This window comes from Mizuhopecten yessoensis, unplaced genomic scaffold (genome assembly GCF_002113885.1).
Source record: "Mizuhopecten yessoensis strain PY_sf001 unplaced genomic scaffold, ASM211388v2 scaffold7453, whole genome shotgun sequence".
Lineage (NCBI taxonomy): Eukaryota > Metazoa > Mollusca > Bivalvia > Pectinida > Pectinidae > Mizuhopecten > Mizuhopecten yessoensis.
Window position 1 is genome coordinate 17583 of NW_018407055.1, and position 19949 is coordinate 37531.

Here is a 19949-nt window from a genome sequence, read left to right on the forward strand (position 1 = left end):
TAACTTACGTATAATTTTAAATAACATGAACATTTCGATCGTGCATTGATGACTTTATAAATATGCTTCGTAATGTAATGGCATCAGGGAACGGTCTTTATACACAATTGTATAAATATTTTGTCTCATTTTAGGGCCGGTATGCCAATTTACCGCTTCAGTATCAAGGTTACGGTGGATGGTGATGTTATTCCGACATGTCACTCAGGATATAGCGACTGTAGATACCTAGTACGTTGTTACGTCTTGCATTATGTATCCCATTTGTGTTTAGGGAGTATTGTCATAAGGTGTGCTATCACAGCAATAGGTGCAGCAGATTTATGTTGGTCACTTTTGTGTTGCCACGAAGAGGGCACAAACGCAAATTACAAATACTGCAGGGGGTTCCAAACTTAGTTATGTCTTACGATACATGCAGTGATAACAGCAGGTGTATTATTTTCTCGATCCTCGGTCTGGTGGATCGTGTTTCATTAAATGTATCATTATTGAAAGGCTATTTCTTGCTATAATGTATATGCTTTGTTCTACAATATATATCTGGGTAGTCGTGTATTGTATTGAACGAATATGTTCCCGCGACGGCTCGCCTGACACAAGCACAAGCACAAGCGTACCCAAATAGAATTGCAAGTAATGACTGTATAAAGTGCCTATAAATCAGATACATTTTCAACAAAAAGATAACGGGAACCGGTGGGGGCTAAAAAGTAGTTTAACTATACTGGTCATTTTCTGCTCCAATAACATAGTGCTGTTTTCTTTACCTTTTTGGTGAGTGATAATTTTCATGGGCGGAGTAATTTTTTTAAGCGACTTCCATTGTCCATGAGTAAGATAACACTGCAAAAGCAAAGTTCGACGTATAACAGAGTATATTATAATTGACAATTATTATTCTAAAAAGATCGGATACTGGTCATTCATTTTTGTAAACTTTCTGCGTCAGGTGGTGTCTGCCTGTGCACTCGTCTGCATATGACTGGCTATTGCGATAACGTTTAACCCCAAACAAACTTGTGAAACTTTAATATTTATATTATAATGTTCTACAAAGACAATTAAAAAGGCTAAACTTGAAGTTATACAACATCTACGCGTTCTTTTCAGGGAAAATAATAGGCCTGTTGTAACCCACTTTATGCCGTAAGAGACCATTAATGTACACGGTATGATAGATATGTAGATATGAATGCATTTTCAAAGCGCGGCATCCATCGTCCGGCGTCGAAATTTAAATTTTAAACAACTTCTTGTTAATAACCAAAAGGCATAGGGTGATGACTTTGCAGTATATTCAAGGTCACAGGGGTAAAATATGTTCAAAATAGTTAAACGACTTCTTCTGAAAAACCAAACGGCCCAATATGATGATATCAGGCCAGTAGCATGCTGTGATATAGGGCTACCTGTTTTGTTCAAATGAATGACCTTGACCTATATTCAAGGTCACATGTATCAAATATGTTTTAAAACTTTAAAAACTTCTAAACAGCCATAAGGCCTAGAATGTTGATATATGACCAGTAGCTTGCTATGATTAAGGACTACCAAGTTTGTGACCTTGACTTATAATCTTGGTCACTTGAATAACCATGATGATTAGAATGTTGCAATTTGTCCAGTAGCACGCTTGGATGAAGGGCTATCAAGTTATTTGAATGATATTGATCTTTTTTCAAGGTCACTTTTGGTAAAATATGTGTAAGCCTTTAACTGACCTAATCTCAATCAACAAAAAGCTAGGGTGGTGATATTTGGCAAGTTGCATGCTGAGATGAAGGGATATAAAGATTGTGCAATGAAATGACCTTTCAAGGTCACAGGGGTAAAATGTTTAAAAATATTTTAACAAGTTCTTTTGAATGACAATAATACTGATATTTTGCCTGTAATTTAAGTTTAGATTACGTTTAAGGTTACAAGTGAGGGATTAATACCAGGTGAGCGATGCAGGCCCATAGGGCCTCTTTTATTCAGTTGATTTTATATTTTATACAAAAGTCTTTGCTGGTTAGAATGTTACATTTTTGATCAAAATATGATGCAAGAATAAATGCTACTTCTATTAGGTTATGATTTAACATTGTACACAATTGAAGATTTTTGTTTCGCATTGTTGTTAGTCTGTAACTAATGAAACCAAACCCTCATTTATCCATGCTTAATACTTGCATACATATATCTATTTAAGCCATATACAACATATACGCCAACAGTCAGCCAGATCAGTCCCTTGTCAGGTCCACAAGGTATGTACGTACACAATGTGTATGTTAACCGATTACTATTATAGATGTATGTTTGTGTCGTTTAAAGGATGAAAGTAGCACATGTCATTGCACCGCGGATAATTAGTTCCCATCTATTGGTAGTATCAATAACCTTTCTATATACGAACAGGATATACATGTATCGCTTGACTGTATTCTCGCGCTTACAATATTAGTTGATATTAAATCAAAAGTGTTATATAATGAACTTCCTATCAGTTGTCCCGTCACCTTGACCAAGATTTTTATTACTTAGTAATTCATTTTCAAATAAGCGGATACCAACCAATTATGTGCTGTCTCTCTTCAGGAACGTTGTTGACCATAAGAGGACAAATATTTACTTCTAAATACGGCATGAACGCCAGCACTAATGGAGACACAGATGATGTAGCAAGGTGCGTATAGAAAATGCTTAGGATTATTCGAAATATATTATCAATCGGTATTTTATGGAATACTTTAAACCAATTATATCCAATGTTTTTTAAGAGCATTTATTGATTTTTATTCCTGGACGTCACATGTACTCAGAACTTTTATTTTGCAGGGTCACAGCAGGAGGCGATATCTGTGAAATAACATCTTCTAATGGTCAGAGGTAAGTTCATATGCACCCTAGATACGCCGGTCAGGAACAATATACGTACATTGTGCATTTAATATAATATGTATATTATTTCATTCCAGTGATATTTCCGTATTAAGTCCTTGATACTGTCCCCGTGCTGTCCTGCTTCGTAAGTTTAACCAGCCTATCCATTAATCTAAAGTTTAGTTACCTTTCAGTAGCATTCATGTGCTGGGTGCCTTCAAAACCTACCTCATGGTGAAACAATTATTTTTTATGCTTTCTCGATCCACAGTAAGGAAAATTTCGAACATGTACGTACGTTCAATACATAAAATCATTCATTACATGGATACCGTATTATGCAATAAATACCAATATCTTGTTAACGTACAAGGATACTAAGACCAACCAATTCTTATTTGTCGAATACAAGATGTTGGTTCTTTTTGATTTTTAGCTCACCTGTCCGAAAGGGCAAGTGAGCTTATGCCATGGTGCTGCGTCCGTCGTCGTCAACTTTTTACTTTAAACAAAACTTCTTCTCAGTATCCAAAAGGCCTAGTATGATGATATTTGGCCAGTAGGATGCTGGAATCAAGGGATACCAAGTTTGTTCAAATGAATGACCTTCATTCCTTTTCAAGGTCACAGGAGATCAAATATGTCAAAATATTTGAACAACTTCTCCTGAATACCCAATGGTCCCAGAATTATGATATTTGATCAGTATAATGCTCAGATAAGGGTTACCAAGTTTGCTCAAACAAATGACCTTCACCCATTTTCAAGATAAAAGGGGTCAAACATATTGATAACCTTTAAACAACTTCTACCTAATAACCAAAAGGCCTAGGATTATGATACTTGGCCCGTATCATGCTTGGATGAAGGGCTACCAAGTCTGTCCAAACAATGACCTTCGCTTATGTTCAAGGTCACAGGGGTCAAACATATTAAAACCCCTTAAACAACTTATTCTCAATAAGCAAAATGCCTAGGATAATGATATTTGGTGAATAGCATGCTAAGATAAAGGGCTACCAAGTTTGTTCAAACAAATGACCTTCACCCATTTTCAAGGTCACATAGGTGAAATGTTTAAAACCTTTAAACAACTTCTACCTAATACCCAAAAGGCCTAGGATTATGATACTTGGCCAGTAGCATGCTAAGATAAAGGGCTACCAAGTTTGTTTAAACAGATGACCTTCATCTACTTTCAAGGTCACATAGGTGAAATGTTTAAAACCTTTAAACAACTTCTTCTCAATAACCAAGAGGTCTAGCTTAATGGTATTTGACCAGTAGCATGCTGAGTTAAAAGGCAACACAGTTTTAACGAATGACCTTGACATATATCCATGGTCGCAGGAGTCAAATATGTTTAAAATCTTTAAACGACTACTTCTGGATTACATATAGTCCTAGGGTTATGATATTTTGCCAGTTAGATGTTTGGATGAAGGATACCAAATTTCTCAAATTAATTACTTTCGCTCATATTCAAGGTCACAGGGATCAAATATGTTTGAAACTTTAAATGACTTGTTCAGAAAATTCAAAAGGTCCGTGGTAATGATATTTGGCCAGAAGCATGCTGGGACGAAAGGCTATACACTCTGTTCAAATAAATGTCCTGGTTCGACTTTCCAGGTCACATGCGTTATTTGTTTAAATTATTTAATACATTCAAATGAATCGGACACAGATAGTTTACCTGCAGCTGTATATTAGTCCACTTTTAATATTACAAGGGTGAGATTAATACCAGGTGAGCGATTCAGACCTATTGGGCCTCTTGTTTTTGTTCTTTCTTGGGACACCATTGTCTCTTGTAAAGACGTTAATCTTGTTTACATGTTATAAACAGCCAAGATTTGTTTGGGTGTATATTCATTAACGTCCTATCGACAGCTGAGGTCATTTAAGGACGTTCCTCCATTTGTGTTGTGAATGCGTGCATGTGTTAACAGGTCCTTAAATGACCTTAGATGTTAATAGGACGTAAATCAAAGTATAACCCAAACCGTCAATTGCCGCTAAAACGTGTTGTATGAAAGATTTCTTCACTTCTGATAAATAATACCAGGAAACCATCGTCTCTTGTCAATTTTGCCACATGCATTGTTCATTGTTATTAAGCTATGTTTTCATGAAAAGTTTTTTGAGGAATGAGATTATGAAGAAAACGTTCTTATTGTCCCATTGTCCCTGTATCCCTTTCTAAATCGTACCTTAAACTATATCTAATGTTTGAATGTTTTTTTTCAATGCCCTACATGAAGCAATGGTATCATTCTGGACGATAGCGGGGAAAGTAAACAAGGTGTCTTGACCTGCAAGATGAGTAAATTAGGATCAAAAATAGGTAAACTGTTCGTTACGTCTCTCATTATCTCTAACATTTTAAAGGAAACAAATGTTTTCAATTGCTATACTAAAAGACATATACGTTGTTTTATACGATTGATCGTCATAAACTGTCTTATTGTTTTTCAAAAATCCGCACATTGTATTGGGATATTTTCGAGCTATCATGAGACATGAGCATATTGTTTCGTACTCAGAGTTATTGATATTGCATCTTTTTTGATATATTTGTAAGTTTCGTTTAAACACTTTTACAGGAAATTTGAATGTTAGCTACACGTTAACAGCTCGTGGAAGGTAAGTGTATACAACTCAAAACCCGAACATTGTATTGTAGGTCAATACAATTGTCACCACAAATTTATTGAAACATACAGAACATGTTATCGCTGCAGTGAGGTCATTCGACGAAAAGAGTATTTGTGTACTAAGTGAGGACCTAACAAGACTTTCAAGAGTGGTAAAGGGTAATAAATACAGCGGATCAATTTGATCTCTTCGGTGTTACTGCATTGGTGCTAGCTAGTTAGGACTTGCGAAACCAAGTTCATTTTCATTCATAATTTACTAAAATAATACTCACCTTTCCGAACGAAATTCAAATCTTATATCATCTGCATACGCAATTTAATGGATTTAGTTCAGGAAATGTATTCTTGAAATTTATTGCATACCTGGAATTACACCATGAACAGCCGATGTAAATAAACTATAATATTGATTAATGACAAGTCTTTTTCTGTGAGCATCTTCACACACTGACTGCTCTAAGGTCGAGGAGAAAGAGAATCATCGCATGTTGTTTATAATACATCTTCTATCTGTTGTTTACCAATTCGTTCCTCTATTTTCAAAGCTTCAGCAATTACAATTTTGGACATAAGATCTGCTAAACTGCAAGGAGGCAATTACACCATGGAACATAATGCCTCCACATACGTCCTTAAATATCCGAACAGTTAATTTTAACCAACACAAAACAAAAACAAAAAAGAATGGGCCTGTATTGCTCACCTGTTTAAGATCTTTAATCTAGGACCTTTCCTGCAGGTCGGGGACCGATAACCTGCTGTTATCAATAAGGCGACTCAAAATGCCCATAGAAATGGTAGCTCTTGTTATTGGTTAAGTATGCAGAAAGATGTCACAAGATTTTAATGTCGCCACCTTCGGCATGGTATTTTAGTTAGGTACATGTAGCACTCTAAAAGTCGGCATCAGGCCAGCGCTATCAAAATGAAGCATCTTTACCAACATACCCTGTATCCGGCAACAAATGCACAACACACATCGAGGCACGTCCTTAAATTACCCTATTTGTTGGTAGGATGTTAAATCCTGTACAACCAACCCGATCTATTAATTGAAAATTACAACAAAATAAGAAAAAGCGGAGAGCGTAAGTGAATGTAAACTTTGGATATTGAGAAACGGTTCAAGTAAATCAACCACAAATAGGATATAGAATACAATTTGTATCTGAGTGCCCCTACCGTTTAAGTTAGAGAACGGTCCATTGTACTCGATGTTAAAAGCAGACAAAACTATTCTTTTCTTTTAAGTGAAATAGTTTGTTTATATGTTTTGAATTCACAGATCAAAGACAGATTTGAATCTTTATCGAGTATCCCGAAACGGTCAGATATTCATGTTCCAGAGTTATGCAGGTATGTTGAAGATCAATGTTACTTACTAATACACGTACGGATGTATTGTATTTGTCATAAGTGGTAAAAGAAACATTTTGGAGGGGAATTATAGCCAATAAATCAATACAGAAATACCCTTTCTCAATGTCGTACAAACTGGTACGCCGATCTTTCTATGTTTTTACTAGGTTATCATAAAGTCACCGGGCCCGAAGATACCATGGTGCAGTATCCGTTGTCCAATGTCATCTTTTTACCTAAATGACTTCTTGCTAACAAATAGGCCAAGGGTAATGGCCAGTAGAAAACTGAAAGAAGGGCTACACTGTTTGTTCAAATAAATGACCTTGAGCAAGTTTCAAGGTTACCGGGGTCAGATTCGTAAAAATGTTCGAATAACTTTCTCTAAATAACCAGGAGTATCAAGGTGATGGTATTTTTTATTTTATTTTTCAAAAGACTGACTTTGACTTAATTTCCAGGTCAATGGGTTTAAATGTTTAAAATTCTTAAAACAATTTCGTCTTAATAACAAGAAGTACTAAAGTAATGATATCATGCCTGTAGCATGCTTGGATGAAGGGTTTTCATTTGAGTTCAAATGATTGACCTTGACCCAATTTTAAGGTCACAGGAATCAAATGTTTCCAAACAGTGGCATGCCAGGATGAAGGGCTACGAGGTTTGTTTATATCAATGACCTTGATCCTCTTTTAAAGTGACATGGGTTTAATGCGTATAAACCCTAAGATGACCTCTTTTCAATAACCAAACGTCCATTTTCATGATATTTGGCCAATTGCGTTCTTATATAAACGGCCACAAGCAAATATTCAAACAAATGCTATTTGCCCATTATCAAAGTAACTTGGGTCTAATAAATATGTATAAACCTTTGTTACTGACCCCTTTTTCAATAACAAAAGTGCCATTAGGTTTGTTTAAATGAATGATCCTTTTGTGTAGGACACAGAGGGAAATTCATTGAAAATAATTCAAATGTTCTTTCAAACGACCAGGAGTCATTGGTAATTATATTTTGTATACAGCTTTATTTGGTCCATAACAGTGAGATTTATACCCTATTAATTCATTCTTTTACGTGCATAACTCACAATTCTTTGAAGCCGACATCAGATCCATCCTATAGCCAGGAGACAATTGCACCAATATACCCTGCCTCAAGCACACAAACACACGGAGGCACGTCCCTAATTGCTCTAGGCTGTTGGCAGGCATTCAGACCTATATAACCAATCCAATGTTTGGCTGAAATATTTGTTGTCATGTTCTACCAAAAATGTTGCTATATTCACTGATTTATTTATTTGTTTCCTGTAGAAATAAACTCAGTTACTCCATCACTTGGTAGTACAGAGGGAGGAACAGTTATAACCATATCTGGGAGTGTTTTTGACGAGACCAGTACTGAGGCAGTTGTCAAAGTTGGGGGTATGTATATTTAAGTTTGGTTTTCAATTTTATGCAAAAACATTAAAATTTATATTAGTTAAATTGCTTTTCCTGCGTTTTAGATTCCTAGTCACAGTTGTAAACACCCCGTGTTAATATAACACACACACATACACTACACGCATGCATCTTGCACACAGGGGAGGCCGTCCTTAAATGACCTTAGCTGTTAATAGGACGTTAAACAAAATCAAACAAACAAACAAAAAAGTGTTAATATATGTATATTATATGTTCTATTTATTTCATTGACAATACCTACTGTTTATTGTCTTGTTCCCATGATACGGATGCCGTTTTGTTCAATATGGATAATTTTTTTTCCAGATACACGATGTCGTGTGATAACTATCAATGCCACAACAATCATTTGTAAAACAGCCCGGAAACCAGAAATACCCCATCAACACTACCCAGGTAAACAATAAACTTGTAACTAAAACTAGAACGGCAAAAATGTTTGCGAACAATTAAGGTTTCAAACCTTTTATTTACAAAGAGCCACAATGGTATTGCGTTCCGAAATCGAACAAGTTAGCAAAAGCTTTACAATCATCTTTTCAGCTCATCCGGTTTGAAGGACCGATGAGCTAATACCGTGGCGCGGTGTCCGTCTACCTTTTTATTTGTAAACGTTATCAGATTTAAATGGCTCAGTTGACTTAATCCTTTTGTAAAGGGGGTTTAATCTTGATTAAACATAAGGCGTTGTTTCCTTTGGGGCAGAAGGCAAGACCCAATAGGGAAAATGGAGCATCCTTAGGCCATGAGCACTCTATTTTGTATAAACGATATGTTTGTCCCCCTAGGAGAAAAGCAAAGGAGCCCAATAGGGGAAGAAATAGAGGTAAAACCGTCGAAATCCTTTCTCTACCATAGGAATTACGGGATTTTATACCAATTATGTCTCCATCAAATTGTCTTGTAGTGCCTGTTATTATTTGGGTGTGTTCACTTAAACAAATTGGCAACCAGGCTGCCATCTTGGATTTTGACATTTAAAGTTTGTTCTCGCTTTATGTCCAGAAATACTGGATAGATCTTTCTGAAATTGCATATGTACATACAATGGAATGATAATCTTTTCCTCATTTTGGGTACTTTACACATATCAAGGTGTGCGATACAGCCCCATAGCTTATTTCGTTTAACATCCTATCAACAGCTTTGGTCATTTAAAGACTTTGTCTCTAGAGGTAGGGCGTAATAATTGTACCTGCTGCCCCCATTGCATGATCGTAGGAGGCGACTAAATCTGCGAATTTATATTTTCTCTTCTTTCTTAACAACTTTCTTCTTCCTAATTTCTCCCTTGAAAACGCCTATATTTTGGCCTTTAGTTGAGCGTTCGCCCCTGTGTGGAAGGCTTTGGATTCTGTCCTCTGGCCGAGACTTGCCAAAGTCTGTAAAAATGGTAGTTTCTACTCCTGCTTAACGCTCGACAAATTAGGCGTGGGAAGACTGGTTCGCCCGTTGTCAGTATAATGTGACCGTGAGGGGTGTCCTGATGGGTGTTTTGGCAGTATGTTTCAGTGAGGTAGTACTATAAAGTCGCCACCAGTTCCGCGCTATCACAAGGAGACAATCACGAACATTTGTTTAGCTTGGTTTGGTATTCTTGAATGTCCTATCAACAGCTATGGTCATTAAAGGACGGCCTCCCCTGTGTGCAAGATGCATGTGTGTAGTGAATGATTGTGTGTTTTGGGAGGCTGCGATATTTTCGTGTTTGTCTCTACGAACTGATGCCGACATCAGAGTACTTTCACACTAAAAAAATATGCCTAAGGCATAGCGTTTAGCCCAGTCACATTATACTGACAACCAGTTGTTGCCATTACTGCCTTGATGACTGCTAAGCATAGAGAGTAACAGCTCCCATTTCTAGGGACTTCAGTATGTCCCGGCCTAATGACAGAACCCATTGCCTTCCTCATCTGGGCAAACATTTAACTTGAAAACCAAAAGTGAGGTGTTGCCAAGCAAGGCGCTAGGATATAAAGGGTAGTTGGAAGTAGAGAAAATAAAAAGATACCACATATTTGAAATGGGTGTAGCAGATATATTTTGATCGCTTTTGTGTCCCCAAATAGAAGGCACAAATGCAAACCCCAAATTCTGCAGAGGGTCGCCAAATAAGTCGACTAATACGATAAATGCAGTGCGTAACATCAGGTATATTTTCCTGATCCCCGACCTTCATGGGTTGCCAATTGGTAAAAAGAGATGAAATTAACGACGATAATATTCTATTATGAAACACTTACTGTTTTTGAGAAAGGTAGGATTTTAAAGTCGACATGAAGTCTACGCTTTCCCAAGGAAGGACATTTCCTCTAGCACTAACATGGACATATATTGTACGCACCTAAGTTGTTGATAGGACGTTAAATCTAGAAATCCAAACAAAGCAGTTTAATACTTCAAAAGATAGCACCATATATGGGATAACACAATAACACTGTGTCATATTATCAGTTTGACTTACATTAATTGTAAAAAGAAATTGATAGGAAACATGTGTAACGCATGCAATATTGTGATTATATATAATATTGAGATAATATTTTGTCAGTGACTTTAAGTGGTAATTAACGTTATAATTTTGACGTCAGAAAACCATACCTTCAACATTCCTTCAAATAGTTACGATAGACCTACTGTTACCCACTGCATGTATCGTAGGAGGCAGCTAACGCGCTAACTCCTAGTAGAATTTGGGATACGCCTTGGTGGCCTTTATTTTGGGACACAAAATCGACAAAAAATAATCGGCTGTGCCGATTGCAATATTTAGTATCTTTATCTTTCTTTGTAACTGCCTTTTATTTTCTAAGCGCCTTGCTTGGAAACACCACATATGTAAGTCCTTTAAAATGGTAGTTGGTACTACCTGCTGAACGTTCAACATTGAGGGAAATGGTAAAAACTGGTACGCCCGTTGTCAGTTTAATGTTACCGAGCGAAATGCTGTGCTTAGTGCCATCGGCATGGCATTTATGTGAGATAGCACCATAAAGTCAGCATCAGATTCGTGCACGAGGAGGCAACCACACCAACATACCCTGTCTCTTGTATACACACACGCAAGCCCGAATACACTACACACACGGAATCACGTCCTCAACTGACCTTAGCTGTAAATATGACGTTAAACAAAATTAAACCAATTTAAGCTTGTGAAATCATGGGAATTTAATTAATGTTTGTTGTGTTTTTTCAAGGAAACAGAGGAGTCAGTGTTGAGTCCTGGAAGGACACACACGAAAGCAACCTAGAAAAGGTAATGAATTTGAATGAGAGCGCGAGTGACTATCAAACATCGTTCTCTGATACAACACGCATCCCCGGTTACAATACATCTAGCAGCTATGTCAACCGAATGAGAGGGTTTTTCTATCCCCCTTTTGATGGTCAATATCGGTTTGTTATCACGTCAGCTGCAGGAGTACAGTTCTACCTTAGTACGGATACAGATCCAGCAAATGTGGTAAGTTCACGTTTGTTATATAATGCTAAGCTTCAATTATATTCAGCTGCGCGATCCAAAAGTTGCATTATTTTTATCAAATCAAAACAAATAAAGCTATTTATATCTTTGGTCTCGCTATCGAACGATCGCTCAAAAGACATACGAAGTCTTTAAAAATGGCTCTAATGAGAAAGCAATCCAAAGCAAGCATTTGAACATTATCAAAAGTAAAACAGATTTGATAGTCTGTCTTCTTAACTGAATTTTGATATCTGTCCGAAGAAAATCAAAATTGAGTAGACAGGACCACTAAAGCAGCACTCATCCTACAACGGGATGATAGAAAAAGGTCTTACTCTGATATAAAACAAATATGATATATAGGGCCGACTTAGAAAGATACGTGGAAAATGCGATAATGTTAAATATTACAACTTTTTCGTATTCTATTTTTTTTTTAATTGCTAAGTTTTATGGGTTTGAGAACGTCTATGTTGGCGTTGTTTGACAATAAATGACATATACATATACTATCAATAAAATCGTTATTTTTAAATGTTCTCTATGCCAGGCGTTATCGTTTTCTTTCGTTTGATACGCGTTTAAACATGCGAATGCTTCATTAGTTTCTTGTTTTTTTGTTCTCTTTAGAAGCTGGAAATTGATAGAGATATCGGATACACAGACACAACTCGTGCCATTTTACTACATTCAAATCAAAGGTTAGTGTTGTATAACGTTGTGCAAGATATTAGGTAAATATTAATTCATACTTTTAGCATGCTCAATCATCAACTGTGATGTCTATATACTTCTACAACACATTTTCGCGTGCTAGGTGTACTTAACTGTCGTATGCATTTTAAAACAAATTTTACTATGACTAATATTTTATTGATATAACTTCTCTTCACTTGACTATCTAAATTTTGGATTTTGCACACGATACAATTTAGAGGCATATGTACACTGGTTTCCTTGTTGTTACAGTTACTACATGGAAGTGTTGTTTAGACAAAGCACTAGTGCAACGGCCGTGAATGTGGCGGTTCGGCATTTAGATAGCATAGTCAATCACCACATGGCTGGGAACGTGCAACAGGAGCAACAACGAATACACTTTTGGACTAGCACTGAGAACGAGAAACAAAGAATAACGATTCCAGACATCATCAACCAAACAGCCGTTCACGAACAGCAGCAAATAATTGTAGACGCAAACGAGGGGAGGTTTCGGTTGGGAATGTACGGTGTTTATACGGGTAAACATTTATCAACGGATCATTAGCCATGAAAGCAATTGCGATTGGCAAACAACACATACAAAATATTAGTAACTTACTTGCGTTATTACTTCGCAGCAATATACACCTGAAATGATGTAGCCCGATCAAAGGTCTAACATTATCTTTACGTGCAATTATTTAAGCTGCTTTAATGGAAATATAAGCCTTTATAATCAAGGGGGATTTGAAGAAAGCAAGCGTTGATTTTCTGCTACAATTACAAAAATGAGGACTGTATCTTTTCTTACTATGACATTTATAATCGCGCTTTCCTCTCCCCTACAGGTTTGGAGAAAGAATAGGCCTGTTGTATCCCATTACATATTTTAAATAGCGACAAACGTGGGGATCTCTGCAGAATCAGGGGTTTTCTTCTGCGTTCTCTGCTAGGACATTGAAAAAAACCCAGAACATATCTGCTGCCCTCTTCACAACATTTGTAATATTTTGCCTTTTGTGTTTAATGCTAGCCTAAGTGGGGCAGACAATACATTCTGTCACCTGGCCGGACTGTACGAAAGTCTTTCAAATGGTAGCTGTTATTCCAGGCTTCACGCAATGCATTTAAGGGTATTGATACAACTAGGTTTACTAGTGCAACACTCTACAAGTCGGCATCAGATCCGCGGTATTGCAAAAAGACAGATACATTAACATTACCCGACTCTGGCGGCACACGTGCACTAAATTACGCATACATCACACATATGGAGGCACATCCTTAAAAGTCCACCCAACTGCCATAGTCATAAGAACGAGTGCTTAGGGAGACACCGCCTGGTATAGAAAGAAGATAGAAAAGCCCGGAAAGAAATGATAAGAAACGGAAGTGTTGCAATGGGGGCATCATATCATTGTTGGTCTCTGCCACGTCCCCTTCAAGAGTTGTCGCCTCTTACGGTCATGCTGTGAGATAAAGCGGCTTATTATGTCCTTAAACATGCACGGGTGTTCTCCAATGACCTGAACTGTTAATACGACGTGAAACATATACAACTTAAACAAATCCAGCGCCTTCTTTAGCAATAGCTAACGTTTAGCCCTAGTTTTGAACGATAAGTGATAAGGGGTCATCAAACAGTACAAAAACAAAAACAAAAAAACAAATCTGTCCCCATGCAGAAAATTCTCTTTTTCAAGTAAAACAAATGACACAATATGACTTCTTTACATTTTCAGAGATCCTCATTGTTGGTGCCCCGGCGATTGAAATAAGGAATGCTCTGCAGGCCCTTCCGGTAATTGATGCATCTGAGACTGTGTCTGTCAACATGACTTCCCATGGTGAAGGGTTAAAGTACACCGTTACCTTCATATCTGAGAGAGGTGATATACCTTGTTTAACACGTTGAATAATATTTTAAGATGTTTCCATGTAGTTTGTACTTATTATTTGCTATCAGATTGGAAGGATACTCACTGTTAAGGTACCATAAGGTCCATATGAATTACATTTGTATACTTTTCTCCAGATGCGTTAATCATTAATTTCGTCAGTAACACCCACCGATTAACTTTTAACCGATAAACTTGAAACATGGTTAGAAAGGTGAATGCTAAACAATCCTGTTTTTTCTTGGTTAATTCAAAGAGAATTATTGCACTTGAATTTAAATCTTTCCGTCAACTGTTCGTTATCTGTTAAATACATTTTGTAACTATAAACTAATCAACGTCAAACCTTGTAAAACGGATTACTGATACACAATCTTGTATGCCGGAACATATCAAAGTCCTCAAAAATGGTTATTGTTATTCTCTGCTTAAAGTTTAGCATTCAGGGTAAAAGCAACAACTGGTTCACCCGTTGTCAGTATACTGTGGCCGGGCGGAATGTTGCGAAGGGTGCCTTCGGCATGGTATTTTAGTGAGATAGCACTCTAAAGACGGCATCAGATCCGCGCTATCACAAGGAGGCAAATGCCCCAACATACCCCGTCTCCGGCACACATTCCCACATGCACGCATACACAACTCCTTAAAAGACATTAGCTGTTAATAGGACGGGACGGTAAACAAAAAAAAGCCGAACCATGAGGTAGCACTTAAAAGTCAGCTGTCCAGAAAGGCAAATACAAAAGCGCATCGCCTCCAGCACACATTGAGTCCTCACGGATGGGAGAAAGAATTTTCCGGTTGTATTTCAAAACATGTCTAAAAAGGCAACTAATGTGGAACATTTATAGAATAAGGGGCTCTCTGCTGTTTCTTCTGATAATGGATATTGAAGAAACCGAGTTGGGTATGCTATGAGTTTTGTCCCCCAGACTGTGACATACAATTTACCAAAATCCTAAAAAAAATACAGTTGTTATTCCCTGCTTTTTCAGCATTTCGGGTCATCGCAAGCATTTGTTTACCTGCTGTCAGTATTATGTTACTAGGTGAAATCACAAGGAGAACATTACACAAACGTATCATATTCACACAACCACACATACTCAACATACATAGAGGCACATCCTTATATGGCTTAAGCTGTTAATTTGACGTTAATCAAAATGTAACATACATTGAGGCATGTGCTTAAATGATCCTAGCTGTTTATAAGGAATAAACTAAACTAAAACTAAGTTGATCGCTAACTTTGTAGTTTTGAAGTGCAGTCATTTAAAATATAATATTTTGAATCGTAGACAACTAAAATCCTTATTTGCACATCTCTTGTATTGTATTTGTTCAATTTGTGAAATTATATTCACGTCGTCAAAGATAATACATTTGCCGTATAGATATGAAGGTTTAATTGCTGTTTGATATATTATCGACTTCTTCTTTTTGACATGTTTATATTTTTCAGGTAGTTTCCCTTTACTCGAAATAAGGGATTTATCAGGGTCTATTCCCATCGAAGTACTAAAAACAAGAGACGGCCGGCCGAGCGGTAAAAAGATAGGACTGTTTATGGCCGGTACACCTGCACCTTTAATAGACAGTGATCCATCACAAGCACAGGTATACCAAGTCTATTTTAAGAATAGACAATCATTGAGGCGTAAATTCGTATACCATTTCCTGATGACAATTGGTGAACGCGGTTTATAGAGATGTCTACTTCTAGTGATGGCTTGGACATTAAGAGGGTCCCTGCAGGTAGGGCGTACTAATTGTACCTGCTTCTCCCATTGCATGATCGTAAGAGGCGACTTAATTTGGAATCTTATGTTTTTTCTTCTTTCTAAACAACTTTCTTCTTTTTAATGTCTCACTTGACAATACCTCACTTTTGGCCTTTAGTTCAGCCTCTGCCCCTGTGAGAAAGGCTTTAGGTTCTGTCCCCTGGCCGAGAATCTGTAAAAATGGTAGTTTCTTCTCCTGTTTAACGCCTAGCCATTTAGGAGTGGGACGACTAGTTCGCCCGTTGTCAGTACAATGTGATCGGGTGGGTTGTCCTGCTGGGTGTCTTCGGCAGGATCTGATGCCAACTGTATAGTGCCTTTTCACTGAAAAACCATGCCGAAAACACCCAGCACAGCATTCCACACAGTGACATTATACTGACAACGGGTGAACAAGTTGTTGCCATTACCCTTACTGCTGAACGTTCAGCAAGGAATAATAACTACCATTTCGAAGGACTTGTTTGTGTCCTGCCTGTGGACAAAACTCATTGCCTGCCTCCCCTGGGCTTATCTTCAACATTAAAAGCCAAACGTTAGGTGTTGGCAAGAAATGCGATAGGAAATAAAAGATATTAAGAGATAGAAAGAAATATCAAGATCCTAAATATTGCAAGAGGTGAAGCAGATTATTTTAGTCGCTTTTGGTGTTCCGTCATAGACGATACAAAAGCAAATCTCCAATTCTGCAGGGGGCTCAACGTAGGTCGCCTCTTACGATATAGCATTGGGTAACATCGGGTGTATTCTTTTCTCGTTCTCCGACCTGAAGGGGTGTAGCTACGAGAAGCTTCATTTTACCACTGAAACAAATACCTACGTCACACATCGTTACAAGTTACGGAAAGAAGACTTAACCTTTTTGTTATCAGCCATTTACAGTCAAACCTTGTTTGATCGAATGCACTGGTTTTAATCAAGGTACCTTTTATGTGAATGTTGTATGGCCCTAAATGAGTCGCTCTGTTGATGGGCCGTGAAACAATACAAAAAAAATAAATCATTTCCAATTATTCCGACATCAAAATTAAGATCAGGTAACAAAACCTGAAGAGCCCGTTACATTCTTTGGTCGGTTAAAGTCAGTCTGTTATAAATTCCGGTAATAGCTTAAGTACTGCGTTAACGTTCCTATCTAGTTTCTCAATTTTAGTTATTCCACAGGTTGGCCGTCAGTGAAAATCTGAAGCCAGTTGTTGCCATTACCCTTACAGCTGACCGTTTAGCAAGGAATAATAACTTCCATTTTGAAGGTCTTTCGTATGTTCCGGCCTGTGGAGAAAACTCATTGCCTGCCTCACCTGGGCTAACGTTCAACATTAAAGTCAAACGTTAGGTGTTGGCAAGCAATGCGCTAGGAAATAAAAGATAGTAAGAAGTAGAAAGAAATACCAAGATCCAAAATATAGCAAGAGGTGCAGCAGATTATTTAAGTCGCTTTTGGTGTTCCCTCGTAGACGATACAAAAGCAAATCTCCAATTCTGCAGGGGGCTCATACATAGTCGCCTCTTACGATACAGCATTGGGTAACATCGGGTGTATTCTTTTCTCGATCTTCACTGTTGATACACATTTTAACCCTTTATGTGACTGTTGTTTGGCCCTAAATGAGTCGCTCTGTTGAAGGGCCGTGAAACAATACAAAAACAAATTTCATTTCCAATTATTCCGACATGACCCTGTATCAAAATTAAGATCAGGTAACATTACCTGAAAAGCCCGTTACAGTCTTTGGTCGGTTAAAATCAGTCTGGTTATAGGTTAAGTGCTGCTTTAACGTCCCTATTTAGTTTCTCAATTTTAGTTATTCCACAAGTTGGCCGTCAGTGAAAATCTCTCATTACTATTTGTTCAGTTCAAACAATTGTTATTAACGCTTCGTGTTATTATTTTTCAGGTTGAAGATGCCATTGATCAATTATTCACAGCACGGTGTCCAGCATACTGGACCGAACCTAAAAAGAGTGTGTTATTTTACAACATGGATGACTCTTCATCGATACCGACATATATGAGGGGATATTGGATAAATTGGTATTGGTATATTCGGTACAGGACAAATCATCAGCAAGCTTTTTGCGGAAAAGGAGCGTTAAAGAATCCCTATTATCTCCTACATGATGCATATTCTGAAAGTCCTAAAATTCATCTGACGATAAATCCGACGGTAAATATGAACCCAAGGACGATACATATAGAGTTATACGGAATGACGATTGACTTGACGTCGCATGTTTAATCATATTATGAGGGCGAAGTGAGAGTTAATCTTTACTTTAGACAACTTATGAATAACGAAGAGGCTTAGGGTTATGTTATTTGATCAGTAACATGCTGTGATGAAGGACCACCAAGTGTGTTCAAATGAATGACCTTCGCATATTTCGAGGTCAGTGGGGTCAAATCATTAAAATCAATAAACAACGTATGTGCCAATCACATTCTGACATAAAGAGCTACTAAATGTGTTCAAATGGATGTTCAAGACTTATAATCAAGGTCAAATGGGGTCAATTATCTTAAAAAAAGCTTTCAACAATAATATTTGGCCAATCACATTGTGGCATATCGGGCTACCAAATCTGTTTAAATGAATTACCATGCCTAATGTTCAAGGTCAAAGGAGTCAATTATCTTTAAAAATACTTTTAAACTACCTTTCTGAAAAACCAAAAGGCCGAGGGAGATGATATTTGGCAAAACGCATGCGGGGATGAAGGGCAACCAACTTTGTTCAAAGAGATGACCTGCGTCATATTCAAGTTCTCGTGGGTCAATTGTCTTGAAAACCTTTAACAGACTCCTTCTGAATAACTAAAAGAACCTTTGCACATATGCATGGTAGCAGGGTGAGTTGTCTCAAAAACCTTTAAACAACACGTCTTCCTAATAACCAAAAGGACTAAGATGATGATATTTTGCCAGTAACATGCGTGCAAGTATATTCAAACTGATGACATTTGCTTTTAGTCAAGGTCACATAGTCAACTATGTTGAAATCTTTAAATGGCATCTTCTGAACAATTAAAGCGTCCAGAATGATTTTTATACGCCCGTCTAATTTGACGGGAGTATTATGGTATGACGTCGTCCGTCCGGCCGGCGTAAAATTTTGTTTGTCCGGCAATCTCCTACTACATTTTTCCACTGATCATATCGCAGCCTCCCAAAATACACTACACGCATGCATCTTTCACACACGGCAGGCACTCCTTAAGTGACCTTAGCTGTTAATAGGACGTTTAACAAAATGAAACCAAACCTACATTTTTCCACTGATCTCTTTGAAATTTGGTATACATTTTAATCATGATATGAAGTTGTGTCCCCCATAAAATAATTTTGATTCGATCATTTATCCAAACGTAATTGCCCTTCATTTAAGTATTTGATTTTTGGTTCGGATATCTCCTTCTACATTGTTTGGCGGATTTCTTTGAAACTTTGTAGCCTAAATAATCATGATATGTTGTTGTGTTTTTCCTCGAAAAGAATTTTGATTCGACAATTTTTGCAAAAGGTATTGCCTTTTGTTTATTTTAGTCTTTGATTTTTGTCCGGCAATCTCCTCCTAAATTTTTCAACGGATATCTTTGAAACTTGGTTTACATTATAAGCATGATACGAAAGTGTGTCTCCCTTAATATAATTTTGATTCGACGATGTTTGCAAAAGTTATTGCCCTTTGTTCATTTCAGTATTTGATTTTTTGTCCGGAAATTTTCTCCT

At 37.3% G+C, this 19949-nt stretch overlaps 1 protein-coding gene across 1 annotated transcript; it reads left to right on the top strand.

The window, feature by feature from the left end:
- Positions 1-179: 179 nt before the first annotated feature.
- LOC110453554 (fibrocystin-L-like) lies at positions 180-18316 on the top strand. The gene is made up of 16 exons (XM_021502531.1): positions 180-231; positions 2198-2255; positions 2587-2674; positions 2827-2877; positions 5136-5218; positions 5478-5517; positions 6817-6887; positions 8211-8321; positions 8670-8759; positions 11567-11832; positions 12466-12536; positions 12805-13076; positions 14280-14426; positions 15901-16055; positions 18118-18184; positions 18276-18316. Exons 3-16 carry the CDS (start codon positions 2634-2636, stop codon positions 18314-18316), a joined length of 1506 nt encoding a protein of 501 aa, XP_021358206.1. The 5' UTR covers positions 180-231; positions 2198-2255; positions 2587-2633.
- The last annotated feature ends 1633 nt before the right edge of the window (positions 18317-19949 follow it).